This window comes from Dermacentor silvarum, chromosome 4, assembly GCF_013339745.2.
Source record: "Dermacentor silvarum isolate Dsil-2018 chromosome 4, BIME_Dsil_1.4, whole genome shotgun sequence".
NCBI lineage: Eukaryota > Metazoa > Arthropoda > Arachnida > Ixodida > Ixodidae > Dermacentor > Dermacentor silvarum.
Window position 1 is genome coordinate 124,569,170 of NC_051157.2, and position 14,154 is coordinate 124,583,323.

Here is a 14,154-nt window from a genome sequence, read left to right on the forward strand (position 1 = left end):
TAGCATGTAAGGCTAGTCGGCAAAAACTCCAATAGGCATTATCCCTATGCAATGCTCACCATATTTACCCCCACCCACGCCAACAATTTACCAGAATCTACACAGAACGGCGCCAGAAGGATAATGAGTTCGACATACTCGTATGATATACTCGTGAAGCGTGACATCATTAAAAACAGAATTTGGCTTAGACACGCTATGCCAGTGGTGCCATGTTGCGAGTTTATCGTTATTTCACAAGTTCTACTGCACCATTTCAATTGACCACGTGCTTTACATTCTACCACTTTCTTACTTACATTCTACCGCTGTGCACTAAATGTTGCGCATCCACGTGCAAGTACTATCACCTTCTGGCCATAATTTTGTCTTCGCACAGCAGCAGACTGGAACGGCTTCCCCACCACGTTGCTGCCATCACTTCATCTTCCTTCATGGACGAAATATGTGCTTTGTAAATAATATTGTGGACAACCTTTACTTCAATTTCGTGTATTCCAACCCCTTATGTAATAGCCTGCAAGGTGTTTTTAAGGTAATCAAATGAAAATGAGAAAGGCATGCTTTTGTGCTAGAGGGCCGTTTCAGTTTTCCCTAAACGGGTCTACAATTCTCGCTCGTGGTAGCGAATGATGTGAGCGTAAATTTTGATTTTCTTACCTCGCATGCAAGGATTTGTAACGGAGATTCGACGATTTATCTTCAGGGGAAGAATTCTGGCTATAAGAGGCTAAATTATAATTTCATTAATAAATCAGTCAGCAATGTTGTAATGTAACCTGATAAACTACGCAGAAATGTAAAGCAAACACGCGCCGTAAATTTCCCTGCTCTTAACTCATGTACCTCTCACAAAGCAGCATCAGTAGATCATTGAGTGCGGAGTTGAAATCTGGGGCTCATATTTTCATATTTTCAACATCGTACACTGCAGCGCTGTTTTTAGGTAGCTTTAGGAATTGTTCTTTGCAAGGCCTAACCTTTTACTAATGACAAGTCGGCGAACGAGCGTGAAATATGTACAACGTATAACGCATTTGTAGGCCTCACAACTTCTGAAGAACACCGCTTTGAGTCTGATAATCTATCAGCTATGGAGTTGTGAGCTCTCTCGAACGGGATCACTCCTAGCTGCTCGAATGGACAAGCATACTGGCGAGCTACGCCTTTCCGAACGCCGGGCGCAAGGCTAAATTTATCTTCGATTCCGTCATTCGTGGCGCGACAACGGTGTCATCTGCGCACGTGACACATCAATGATCCAATAACGGCTTTATTCCTCTACACAACCGCATTAAAGTGAGGCGCGTGGGTATAGCATGGCTGCAAAAATATTAGTGATTAAGGTATAACATGTTTTCGTTAAATCGATTTCAGAAAGCCTTTTTCGAGCCTTTTTAAAAGCGGTTTCACGTCAAAATATTTTTTAAAATTCATTTTTCTGTGTGCTAGAATCGTACGAAAGCGTTTTTGAAAGGCTCCTGAAATATCCGTCATAACTTTGGTACGTTTTTTTTTTTATTGTTGGGGTCAATTTCGACATTACCGCTCTCTATTTCAGGCGCCCAATTTCTGCTCACGCTGGAGTCTTCGAGTGCGACAATGAGATGTCAGACGACTTCGACGATGACGTCAAGATGGCTGTTTTTGCCTGGTATATTCCCCAAAAAATATGCAGCCCTGTACCCATTTATGTGAACGTTACAGTTGCTGAAGTCTCAAACGGAGAACTTGTTGAGAAAAATATGGCTTTGAACTTCAATGATAGGAACATAATAAAAAGAAAAACACCGCCTAAGAAGAGAAGACGCCGAACTAAAGGCCTTAAAAAAATCGTTGAGGTAAGACTTATGCAAGCTATTTAGTCATGCATCAGCTTTTCTAACGGTTGTACTTAAATGATAAGTAGAATTAAATTTCACTTTAGCTCAATTTAGTATCAATTGGTACCTAACGTACACAACTGAACCAATCTTGGCAAAGTCACAGAGCTGGGATTTGCATACTTTTTTTTTGTTAGCAGCCTCTAAACAGTACTTAAGCAGAACATGCGCGCCCGAAGGTGGTGTGGCTATGACGTAAGTCCCAGCACGCTGGATTCAAGATAGCTGCAGCGAGCTGAATGCCGGGCACTCGGCTTGTCTCGCGTCACCACGCCTGGAGAACCACATAGACAGATCAGAACACGCGGCAGTACCAGCGCCTAGGGCTAGAGGGCTTGCCGCCCACCCCGCTGCGGCATTGGTATCTACGTCTACGCAGCATGCTGGCCTCCCAAATTGCAGGAGTGGGCCATTTCAATCTTAGAGGTCATGCCGAGGAGGCGCACGGCCGTTCGGGACGCTATCATTCGTATTTTAAACGTAAAATTTTCCACAGACGCTCATCTCCATGACCTTAAGCTAGGCTTTCTCACAATGTCAACCAAAATTTTGGTGCAGTTGGCCTTTAAATTGCAATAACATTTGGTGGCCTACATTATAGATATCATAAGTGGTTTTGTGATCATATGACACAAATCTGCAACAATTGATAATCGTCAAAAATAACTACTAACAGCAGCAAGTTGAAGATTTCACCGACAACGTTGTTCTCTTCGTTACCAGAAGCATAGCACGTGCTAGGAGTATTTTCAATAATGAAGTGATGTGTCCGGGTGTGCAACCAAGTAATGCCACTAATATATTCAGAGAACATACACTTGCGCTGAAAGAAATAAAGTGCCTTTATATTTCATTCTTAGTGTTCTCTAATAAAGCTCACAAGGTTCACGTCTCACTAGTCTTAAAGCAGATTTGGAAGTTCTGTGTTCGAGAAGGCTGCTCCTCAGTAGGGAATGTACTGAATATCGCTTGGTTGTTTGAATTAAAAATACGATGACACCAGCAACGAGCGATTAAGACCAAATCAGGAGCTATTTCTTTTCCTGTTAGGGTTGCAAATAAAATGTCTAGAGCACGCGCTATTAGTTCATTACGGTAAATATTACTTCTCTGGATATATCAGTGCAAGTTTTACATTTTGTTAAGTTCAAAATAAGACAATGCGTTGCATTTATGCCAAATTATACCCTGTACTCTGTCCACATTTCTAGACGAAGGAGACGGTTGTAACTGATACTATCTAAATCCCTCGCAATTATTTTACAGAAAAGTAGGCTCATACCTTTTCTTCGGAATTGTAAACTTGCGCAGCGTGCGCCAACATTAACATTCTGCAAATATAACTAGTTTTCCGCGATAGCTTGCATAATTTCCTGAGCACAGCTTGATTCCGGCCTGGGATCTACGAGTGCACATTGCTTTGTTCATTGGCTAACTCGCGGATTGATTGATCGCGTTATCGAAATTATTCATCGAACCGATTTACTCGATTGAATTGAATTTCTTAGTGGATGGGTCCGGATTAGCTTTTCCCGCTTGACGTTCTTTAGCCTGTTACCAATGCGCGACACACGTGATCTAATTACCATATTCCGCTTCCATCACAGTGAGCAACCAAGCGGGCAATAATCTCTCCCGGAGACATTGTTCTCATGTCAGTATATTGTAGAGACCTTCAACAACGCGGGTCAGTACAACTAAACTATTTATCAAGGACGACCACGTGCAGCCATTCTGCACAGAAACTGAACTACATGTTCGGAGCCACTCAGTGACCAATTCTTGTGAACATTTCCGGAGGAGGATAATTTAGGGTTACCAGCACGTTTCTTTGATAATTTTTTTTCTTATTTCGCTAACAAATTTAGTAGACAACTTCCCAATTTTGTTTTCCTCTTTTCTTTTTTACAAATTGTTCGCAGGTGGCTTCGTCGCCGTGTTTCTACAGCTAACTTTTTACTAACGACACCTTGCTCACATGTCTTTTTTCTATGTTTTATTTATTTTAGATGTGTAAATTCACAGTGAACGTCACATTCCACGGCTGGTTTGCGTACGAAACAGATAACGAAGTGACCGGCAGCCGCTACTACTCTGTTGGTATCGGCGTGCTTCAAGACAAGGCAAATGGGCTCATCAGAAGAAAGCACAACGTGTTGTCATACACTATAAAAGGGTTGTTTCAACGAACAGTATTTTTGAAAAAGTCCTAGCATACTTTATTGCAATAAAATAAATCACAGGGTTATTAGCTCTAGCTCCCATGCGTGAGGAGTTTCTGCTGTGCGACAACTTACGAGACTTGTGTAGACAAGCTACACAAGCTTTACAGGCTGTAGAAGACCAAACGAGAATAAGTGTGCACTAGCCCATCCTATTTGGTTTTAAGCATTAAATGCATTTAGCTCTCGTCGTCGGCGACCTTCACGTGACGTCAAGCAGAACTGAAACGAGAATATCGGGGCATCGTTGCGAGAACAAACGAGATCATCCGAGCAGTCTGTCAAAAGATAAAAAAATGCGGTGTCTGGCCCCCAACTCTTCGTACAGGACCGCATTACATATGCAAGTTACTGCCCAAACAAGGGACAAAAAATATTGCTTCCGAGTTCTTCGTAATGTTTGTTCACAATATCACTGAAGCTGTAACTTCTAGTAGGCTGAATTTTTATTTGTAATTTCCAACAGCGACGTCCAAAAGGTCAGATACAGGGCACCATACACGCGTCATCTTTTGGCGCTGAGGCAGGGTTGTCTGTGCTCTTTTCAACGCCGGCGTTCCGCGTGTTCCGCGGCGCGGGTGATCTTCCATAAACTTCGCGAGATGGCGCCACACTGCCTGACCAGGCCGCCAGCGTACGGCACGGTGGGGATGGTTGTTTGGCCGAGACGAGACGTTCCACAAGGTTCAGTTCAAAACAGGTTAATTTCGGCTCAGTAAGCTTTCAGGCCGGCGTCACCAAACCATTCTGCTTTTCCGGTAGCCATTTCATGCTTACATCTACTCTGGATTACGGGAGAGCCAGCATTTTATGTTTTGAACAGGACATATCGTAAATGCCAGGAAAATATATGAAATTATAAAAGAGCAATTTGCGGGTGCTTTTAACACTTTTCTTTTGCTCCGAAGCTTGCGGCTTCAGAGGCGCGTACCCACTGCTGGATATCCTCCGGGGTCTGCAGAAAGACATGCACCGGCCATGAAAGGCGCGAATGGGCAACGTGCATGCGAGGGAGTGTAAAGTGACCCGGGAGGGAATGAGTGCTGATCGAAAACGCCAGGCCCCGGATGGTAACACATAAAAAGCAAATGGCAGAGAGGTAATAGGCGAAAATGAGAGATAAGTTATTTTAATGAAGACAGGGAGGTCGGCCTGACCTAGCGCGCTCTAGCCTGCTACTTTGGCCAGAGGGAGGGGCGTGAGGACGTAAAGGTGTGGTGAGGGATGATGATGGTATAGAAGAACGAAGCACAACGGTGAAGGAACGTTCAGCATTGTATTCATTGACATACCGAAATGTCACAAAAGGAGCCACCGATTTAGAAATCCGGAATTCGGTCCCCAGTTTAAATCAACCTTCCGAAAAAGTGCGAAGAGTCACTGTGGTGATTTGGGCGAGTTGAAAATGCATTCCAAAAATGGTTTTTGCACTAGAAGGCAGGGACAAAGAAAGTAGGATACAACACACAGGAAGCGCTACATACAACTCATTTCTAGACGAGGCAATGAGTTGTAAAACAAAGGAATTATCTGTAAGTCGCATTTCGTGTGTTCTGGAAGCGCTACATACAACTCATTTCTAGACGAGGCAATGAGTTGTAAAACAAAGGAATGATCTGTAAGTCGCATTTCGTGTGTCCTGTCTCCCTCTTTGTGTGTCTGTGTCTTCTAGCCCAAAAACCATTTTCGCCAAGAAGAGGGTGTTGCGGTTTCTCGTCCTTGAACACCACGAGCCCCCAGAATATGTTAAAAGTTGGTAACAATATTTTAACAAGCAATAGGCTAAAAGTGGCCATCTAGGAGACTTTCTGACGAAATATTAGAATTTATTGCAGCTTCCGGAGTTGATGAATTTTTGTGAAGGGGGAATGACTTAGCTCATTCAGTTTGTGTAAATACTGCGAGTTTGAAAATCCGGGTCGAGGTTTATGGCAATCCTATCGTCATGGGAGTTCGGGTTTTAAATGTGAAGCATTTCTTGGCGAACATTTGCCACTTTAAGAGCATCTATCTATCTATCTAACTATATATATTTCTATGTATCTATCTAGCCGCCTACGACTTCATGCTCGCACGGCCGTTTCGTTAACTTGGTATGTACCAAAATTGACATGGAATGACAAGAGTGTATGACGAACATAAATGATAGTTCATGACATGAATGACATGACATGCGTGTCATGTAGGTCATGAAACAGCCACCTAATATGACAATAACACAGCGAAAGAAGATTAACACTTAAAAGCCACAGAAATGGGTTGGGACGTGGGTACTATGTGAATGAAACACTAAAAGATGTTAGCAGGAGTCATAGCCATGAGCCTGACTCACCAAAAATGACAATGGCTCAGCGAAAAAACATAAACACTCAAAAACCTTTGTAATGGGTTCGGATGTGGGCAGTAAGAGAAGGAAACACTAAAGGATGATGGTAGAAGTCATAATCATCAGCGTGACTCAGCAATGGCAATGATTCACCAAAAAAAAGAGATTAACACTGAAAAAGCACTGAAATCGCTTCTGATGTGGGTACTTAGTGAAGGAAACACTAAACGGTGATGGCAGAAGTCATAGTCATGAGCATGACTCACCAAAAATGGCAATGTCTCAGCGAAGAAAATTAACACTCAAAAACCGATGGAACGGGTTAGGATGTGGTACTAAGTGAAGAAAAAGGCTAAAGGTTGATGGTCGAAGTCATTGTCATGAGCATGACTAAGGCTTTCGCCTTAAGGTCTCTTAGGCATAGCTAAAGCGACTCCTGAGGACTCATGACATGAACGTCATGCAGGTCATGAAACAGCCGCCTACGTCTTGGTGCTCCATTGGTAACTTGGTAACTATTGGTTATCTTGGTAGGCTCCCGGCACAATGCTTCGCATAACATCAATTCCCGCAGGGCGTGGGATCTGCCGGATTTTGTATTGATCAATTCTACAATGTTCCCGGACAACGGAACGTGTTCCGAAAGGTGTTTCACAACTCCTGTGACAACAGCTATATAAATAAACAAATGAGTTGTGGCGCAAGGAAAGAAGAAGGAAAACCAAGGGGAGACAGGATAGGGCGCCAAACTTTCAACTAGTTTTATTCCCAGCACATCACCCAAATATATACATTTCCAAAAATGCGCACAACGACAAGGCGCAGCACGTGTCACAGGCTACCTCACTGCGCTATCTAAAAACAAACATTCACTTTTGTAGAGGGAAACAGAAGGCTTGCTGACACAACCTGCTCATGCTTGGAAATGTATATATTTGGGTGATGTGCTGGGAATAAAACTAGTTGAAAGTTTGGCGCCCTATCCTGTCTCCCCTTGGTTTTCCTTCTTCTTTCCTTGCGCCACAACTCATTTGTTTAGCTATGCACCAACTCGCCCAACGCACTACCTTGCTAATGCTATATAAATATTTCGACAGCTTGTTCTAGTGTTTCGAACGGAGGCTATGCCATAAATTGCATCAAACACGCGGTCTGGATTTCAACAAGAACTGACAGGCGATGATTGTTCTGGATGGCTATGGGCTGTCTAGTGAAATTATTTGTCCCATTTTTCAGCGAGGCAGTTTATGGCTAGGCTTCCGTGCAGTTTTCGTGTGCGTGTGAAAAAAAAAACAAGTCGCAGTTTCGTCCGAAAGGCGAAGCATCGATTGCGATACCAAATTAGTAGACAGCTGCATACGAAGTAAGGACAGTAGTTTTATCGGCCATATAAAGTTGTAAATATTCGCTTACTAACTAAATAAAGAAGCACGGTGTCACGCGCACACAGGTAAATATGAACACATCTCGCTCGATGACCGCGGGAGCTCGTCAAAACGCTGGAGTGAGAAAGCGCGTGACAGCGAGCAAATTGACCTTCGCGCGGGCTCTCGGTTGAACGCCAACTGAACGTCGAAAGCGCAGCGCATACGTAGCTTCCGGCACTCGGCGAATGCACTTTGGCCCATCGCAGATCGCTTTCAAGATGAGGCTCCTGCGGGCGCACACTTCAGCCGCGTCGCAGATCGCTTTCAAGATAGCTCTGTGAGCAGTAGCCGCGGAAGCAGAAAGCACCCTACCCCGCTGCTCCCGTCTCCGTCACCTCTTCACCGTGGCTCGTGCGTGAACGAAAACCATGCGCTTCCGGCCGTCTTCCTCTCTCGAGTGTGCAAGATTTAGCTGCGGTTGCCGGCTCACCCTTTCCTACAATATTCCTAAAGTAACTTTAGAAATATTTATTGCGTATGCTTGCTGGTTCGTCCACAGCAACTATATTTACTGATAAATAATTACGTACTTGTTGCGTAATGAAAGAGGCAACTAATCCCCAGAACATAAAATTGTCATTTTTTGCTGCAATTAAGTCATGGGGTTTTACGTGCCAAAAACTACGATCTGATTATGAGGCACGCCGTAGTGGGGAACTCCGGTAATTTAGACCACCTGGGGTTCTTTAACGTGCACCTAAATCTAAGTACACGGGCGTTTTCGCATTTCGCCCCCATCGAAATGCGGCCGCCATGGCCGGTATTCGATCCCGCGACCTCGTGCTCAGCAGCCCAACACCCTAGCCACTGAGCAACCACGGCGGGTATTTTTTGCTGTTATTGAAGGTAACTATTTTAGGAATATGTAGAATCAATAGCGATATTTGTAGTGCATCAAAGACAGTAATTTTCAAGACGATTTTCTACTCAATATAATGCAAACACAAACATCTTCACGTGCCAAGAATGCTTGTTAGTTTCGTAAAAAATCACACGTTACACAATAACTATGATATAATGAGAAGTTACATGTTGGTAATTTCAGAGAGGATTCACGGATTATTAAAACAAGGCTATTGCAGTAATAACTTTTACATAACAAATTAGTAAATGACTAGGCCAGTAGAAGCTATCCATTCATTTCAATGTAAAAAAATGTTTGTTTAGCTATTGGCTGGATCGAATGGCTTTTCTTTCGAATGTCTGAATTTGAAAAAAAAAAGCTTCGCTCACGGTGAACCTTAAGGTACATCATGCGCGAAGTTTGTATTGAAGAGATAGCGTACAGCAAGAATTGTTCGGGTAACGCAATCTCTGGAGCAAAATAAGCCAACAATATTGCGGCGTTAGGGCCGTCTTGGCTCTTTATCTTGCTTCCCTTACACCTTCTCAATCTGTTCTGTTCATAATAAGATATGGTCGTGGCTAAAAATCTTCGAATAAATACATATGCATAAAGCTGTAAACCACTATTGACCGTTTGCGAAAAGCACGTAATGGTTAGCGAAGCGGTCACTGCACGCACGTAAGTATTTCACTTCACTGCGCGAGTATTTTACTTTTTTCGTTACTCTTATTCTTGCAAGCATGGTGCTATTGCCCGCGTACCCATGGGAATAACGTTTCTTTTTTTACGTTCTTTCCTTGCGCGGGCTCATTTAGCGCGTTTCTACGCACACACAGCTACCGCATTACCGTTCCCGCACTATAGACCGTGCTGATGAGTTTGATACGTTAGTTTTTGCATTATCTTGCTGGCCAAGCACAAAGAAACGCTCAAAGATGGGTAATCTCCATGCACACCACACTGTTGAAGTTAAATAGAGTTTAAGTGCTTTGCGTGGAAAACGAACGCAAAAAACTACAGCGTGTAGCAGACGACCCTCGCTTCCCGTGCACTTCGCGAGCGCGAAAAGCCCATGGGTCCGGAGCCGTAGCGGCGCGGCGCGGCAGTTCACAGAAAAAGGCCGGAGCCGGAGACGGCGCTTTGGACACTCTCCCATATTCTAGGTCAGTCTGTTCATGCCTGACGGAACAAGGTATAGGCTCCGCGCAGTCAAGTTTGCGGCGGTCGCGGCGCCATCTGTTGGAGCGCTGCCGTAACACTGAGACGGACAAAGCGCGGGAGGACGGTGTCAGAGGTGTAGAATCGGTGATGGCGTTGGGTTTTATTGCGATAGCAATTATATGGACACTTCAACCGGATTTCTGCCGTCGGCGTCGCCGTCGCCGTGAGGTTGCGTATAGATTCCAAGGGCGATAAAATCGTCGCCGCGCGCCGTATGCGCAAGCCAAAGCGCGCGGGGGACGCACGCTATCACGGAGGGTGAACTCCCCCGCGCGCTATCACAGAGAGCGAACGCACGGTGGAAAGCAAACGCGACCGTCGCGCGAAAAGCCGAAGGGGTATGGCAGGGAGGGAGGCGGGGCGGCGCTGTGCTCCGGCACCAAAGGGTTATCGTGCCACTCAATCTCCCACGCGAAAGCAAGAAACAGAAAGAGGGCGGGGAAAGGGGGGGCAGCTTTTCCTCTGCCAACAAATTCTCTGCCCTTTGCCCGACGGTGCCGGTCGCCCGCACCGTCTCTTATCTCCACACGGCTCTGACCTTTGTATGCGCTGTGCATTCGCCGCTCAGTTTCCGTTGAAGCTATAGACCGCGCGAACCTGCGCTTGCTGCCAGCGTTTTGACAGTCGTTGGCTGCGGTCATTCAGTGCGATCTATTCATGTTTGCTTGTGCGCGCTGACACCACGATTGTTATTTCAGTTAGTAAGCCAATGTGTCCAAGTTTATGCAGCCGATAAAGATACTATCCCTACTTCGAATAGCTCTCTACTAATTTGCTATCGCAATCGATGCTTAGCCTTTCGGGAGAAACTGCGACATTTTTCTCGACGTTGACAATGGCATCCTCCAACTGGACGAATTGTAATGCGTCGATTGAAAGTGCCCGCGAAAGGGGAGCCACAAGTGCCGATACTGTCGCGTTAAAAATTGCCACAGCCACAAAGGTCCGCCGGGCGCCAAACTGTATCGATTTCCTGGGCGGCCGTGGGAGCAACAACGACGAAAAAAATGGATTGTTGCTGTGCGAAGAGTAAAGTTATAATTAATATAGTAGTGCGTTTTGCTAGTACGATATAAAGGATATACTTTGCTTAAGTTGTAACTGTTTGAGGTAGTGAAACTGCATTTGCGTGTTTTGTTTTACGGGTGGTGGTAACATCATTTTTGCACAGCATACTCAGTAGCGTAGCCCGAAACTGGACGGGCGGACGAACTGGACAATGTCTGGTTAACCGCCCTGCCTTTCCTTCTTCCCTTCTCTCTCTCTCTCCCTTGTTCGTAAGCAAATGCCGTGTAGTTTTTTGTAGGTTGCATGGGAATTTTCGCTGCTTCGCTTGCGTGTGTGTCATCTGGGAACTAGTGACAATGAGCTAGAGAATCCTAGTGAGTGTCGCAAGCAAAAAGTTGATTAAAGACCAGATGTTTTCAATAAAATGATCGAAAATCGATAAGCTTCCATGATATAGAACAAAGTTTAAAAACCCACAACTCCACGATAAACAGATATCACGGTGCTATCAAATGCGTAAGTTAGATTATATAAATGAAAAAAAAATTGATGCGCAAATTTGTATCTTACGCAAATTGGTTGCGATGTTTACAAGAGCTGTGCAGAGGTCCCACTCACACGTGGTCGTATATTTCATAGCTATTTATTGTAGATCTAATTTTGTCCGTTTTAGATGTAATATTAGGTACAGTTTACACAACTGTGAAATTACTTTCCATTCACGATTAACAGAGTTGTGAATTTTCTAGTTTCTGTTTGGAAATGTTGTGATTAAACAAATGTTCTTAAGCCATTGACAACATAAATAAGAAGCCTGCTTCATTCACCTAATCTTAAAGTTTCTTTTAAATGTAATAAACCTTACCACATTCAGTGCCTTGGTTGCTGAGAAAATGATTCACCGTTCCAATGCATTTAGAAAGGTGTCCCCGAAACAAAGTTTCCTCTTAAAGCATCGATGCAACAAATTTGTACGCTTGTGCTGCTAGAATAGTTTCCGAGACTTGCTACGAGTGTCGTCACTTGCCAACTACTGAAGTAGCACACATTATACCAGTCCGGAGAAGTTACAAGACAGAGCGCAGAACCTAACTCCTCACAGAGCATGCATCGCAAAGCACAGGATTTTAATACGCCTTCCAGAATAATGCCAGCATTGTTCAAGCGACGATAACGTCCGTATTATTGGCTTATACGCGCAAAGAAATCGTAATTGGTGTTGTTCACTCACGCGCAAAGAAACGCTGTAATGTTGCTTTCCTTGTTGGGAACGGCACTTGGCGAACACGTTGACGCCGTCCACCTCGCTGAGAGGCTCCACATGACTTGCTTCCCATAACTTGTGTCAAAGTGCATAGGGGCGAAAGTACTTCTCTAGGCCCGCAACGTGACTAAAGCCACAATGCAGGACTTGTGACATAGGACGCAGCAAAACAAGAAGCGTCCAAACGCACGTCCATACACGCGCAGTCTCCTAATATTCTTAACGACTAGTGTGGCTAGCGCGGAGGCCTTTCAAGTAAGACGGCGCCTGCCGCGCACGGCGCTGAACATCGTTGCTCCGCAGCGCCACCTCGTCACTAGCCGGAGCCTATCTTGATACTTGTGCGTGAAGAGACTGAGCAGCCGGACAGTGTATTGTTCCCGGATGTAAATCTGGGTATGGCAAAGGACGCGAGAAGTTTTCGCTCTTCGCGGAACCACCTGATCTTCAGCTGCTGCACCAGTGGAGACAAGAAAATCCTGAAAGTAAGTGAGCGCTTAAAGCAATGGACAAATTATGTGCCCGACACTTCAAGAAGCACCTTATTTTTGACAGTTACTTCAGCAAGCATAAAGGCGATGTCCCACTAGATGTAAAGAATGTGCCTCGACTTCGAAGCGGAGCCGTTACTTCAATTTTTGAGGGAAGCTTGGCGCAGCTCAATGATGCTCAATGCCAGGAGGAACCAGAAGACGCCGATGCGCAAGGACGGGGGGAGTTCAATTTGTATACAACTACACAGAGTGCTTGTGCCTTTCCTTGTTCAGAGACATGACGTAATGTAAATTCTCAGCCTTGTCTTTGAGAAGATTCCCCTAGTTATGCAGACACATAATCTGAGCTACCCTTGTGAAATTCATAAGCAGGAAACACTGGCACGAATTCCGCATTATTATGTTTTGATGAGAATGCGGAAATTTTGCTTGCAAGAGAACCGGACGACATGAAAACCACCGCGAGAAACAAAGAAGTAAGCGAAGCATCTTAGCACTTGATGCGTGCTCAGATAAAGAGAGTGATAAACGTCATTGCATTCATTGCATTCTACCGGTGCTAACATATGGGGCAGAAACTTGTAGGTTAACAAAGAAGCTCGAGAACAAGTTAAGGACCGCACAAAGAGCGATGGAACGAAAAATCTTAGGAGTAACGTTAAGAAACAGGAAGAGAGCGGTGTGGATCAGAGAACAAACGGGGATAGACGATATTCTAGTTGACATTATGCGGAAGAAATGGAGCTGGGCAGGAAATGTAAAGCGTAGGATGGATAACCGGTGCACCATTAGGGCTACAGAATGGATACCAAGAGAAGGGAAGCGCAGTCGAGGACGGCAGAAAACCAGGTGGGATGATGAAGTTAGGAAATGCGCAGGCGCAATTTGGAAAACGCTAGCGCAAGAGAGGGGTAATTGGAGATCGCAGGGAGAGGCCTTCGTCCTGCAGTGGACATAAATATAGGCTGATGATGATGATGATGATGATGAAATGTCAGCTTTGCATTAAAGGCTTCTTTTCGCTGTTGTCTGTCATTCCTTGAGACCACCCGAACTGCCATTATATCTCCTTACCATTTGCCTAGTTTTGTCGTTCAGTCTTAGTTTCCGTAATTAGTTTATTTTCTGTTCCTGTGCCTTGTATAGTTCCATGTTGCCCACCTGACAAATGCCCTGCAATTTGGCCTGCATAAAATAAATGAAATATAATAATACGACTTGTTCCTCCTGATAACGTCACTCCTTGAACCACAAGAGCTATGCCAGCTATGCGTGCTATTGGCGTCAGGATATGAGCGGTGCAGACGACAAAACGGGTAGGCAAGCAGGCGCCGTTGCTACAGCAACTGTAGCAACGACAAAAAAAACGACCGACATACCCGAGCGTATTTTTTTATGGGCGAAGCACCTTAGGGTCGAGCCTTGTCCCCCCCCCCCCCCCTCGTCGTCGTCGTCGTCGTCC

At 44.8% G+C, this 14,154-nt stretch overlaps 2 protein-coding genes across 17 annotated transcripts in view; both read left to right on the top strand.

The window, feature by feature from the left end:
- LOC119450613 (uncharacterized) overlaps window positions 1–4,131 on the top strand; it is a 151,926-nt gene extending 147,795 nt beyond the window's left edge. For 15 of the 16 annotated variants that reach the window (XM_049666043.1, XM_049666037.1, XM_049666036.1 and 12 more), the window contains 2 exons: window positions 1,562–1,841; window positions 3,893–4,131. In XM_049666043.1, coding sequence (XP_049522000.1) covers window positions 1,562–1,841; window positions 3,893–4,096 — 484 coding nt within the window. In that variant the 3' untranslated portion in view covers window positions 4,097–4,131. The remainder of the gene's footprint in view (window positions 1–1,561; window positions 1,842–3,892) is intronic. The other variant, XM_049666040.1, reaches the window with a different exon arrangement.
- LOC119450615 (uncharacterized) overlaps window positions 1–14,154 on the top strand; it is a 275,138-nt gene that overhangs the window by 52,702 nt on the left and 208,282 nt on the right. The window lies entirely within an intron of this gene.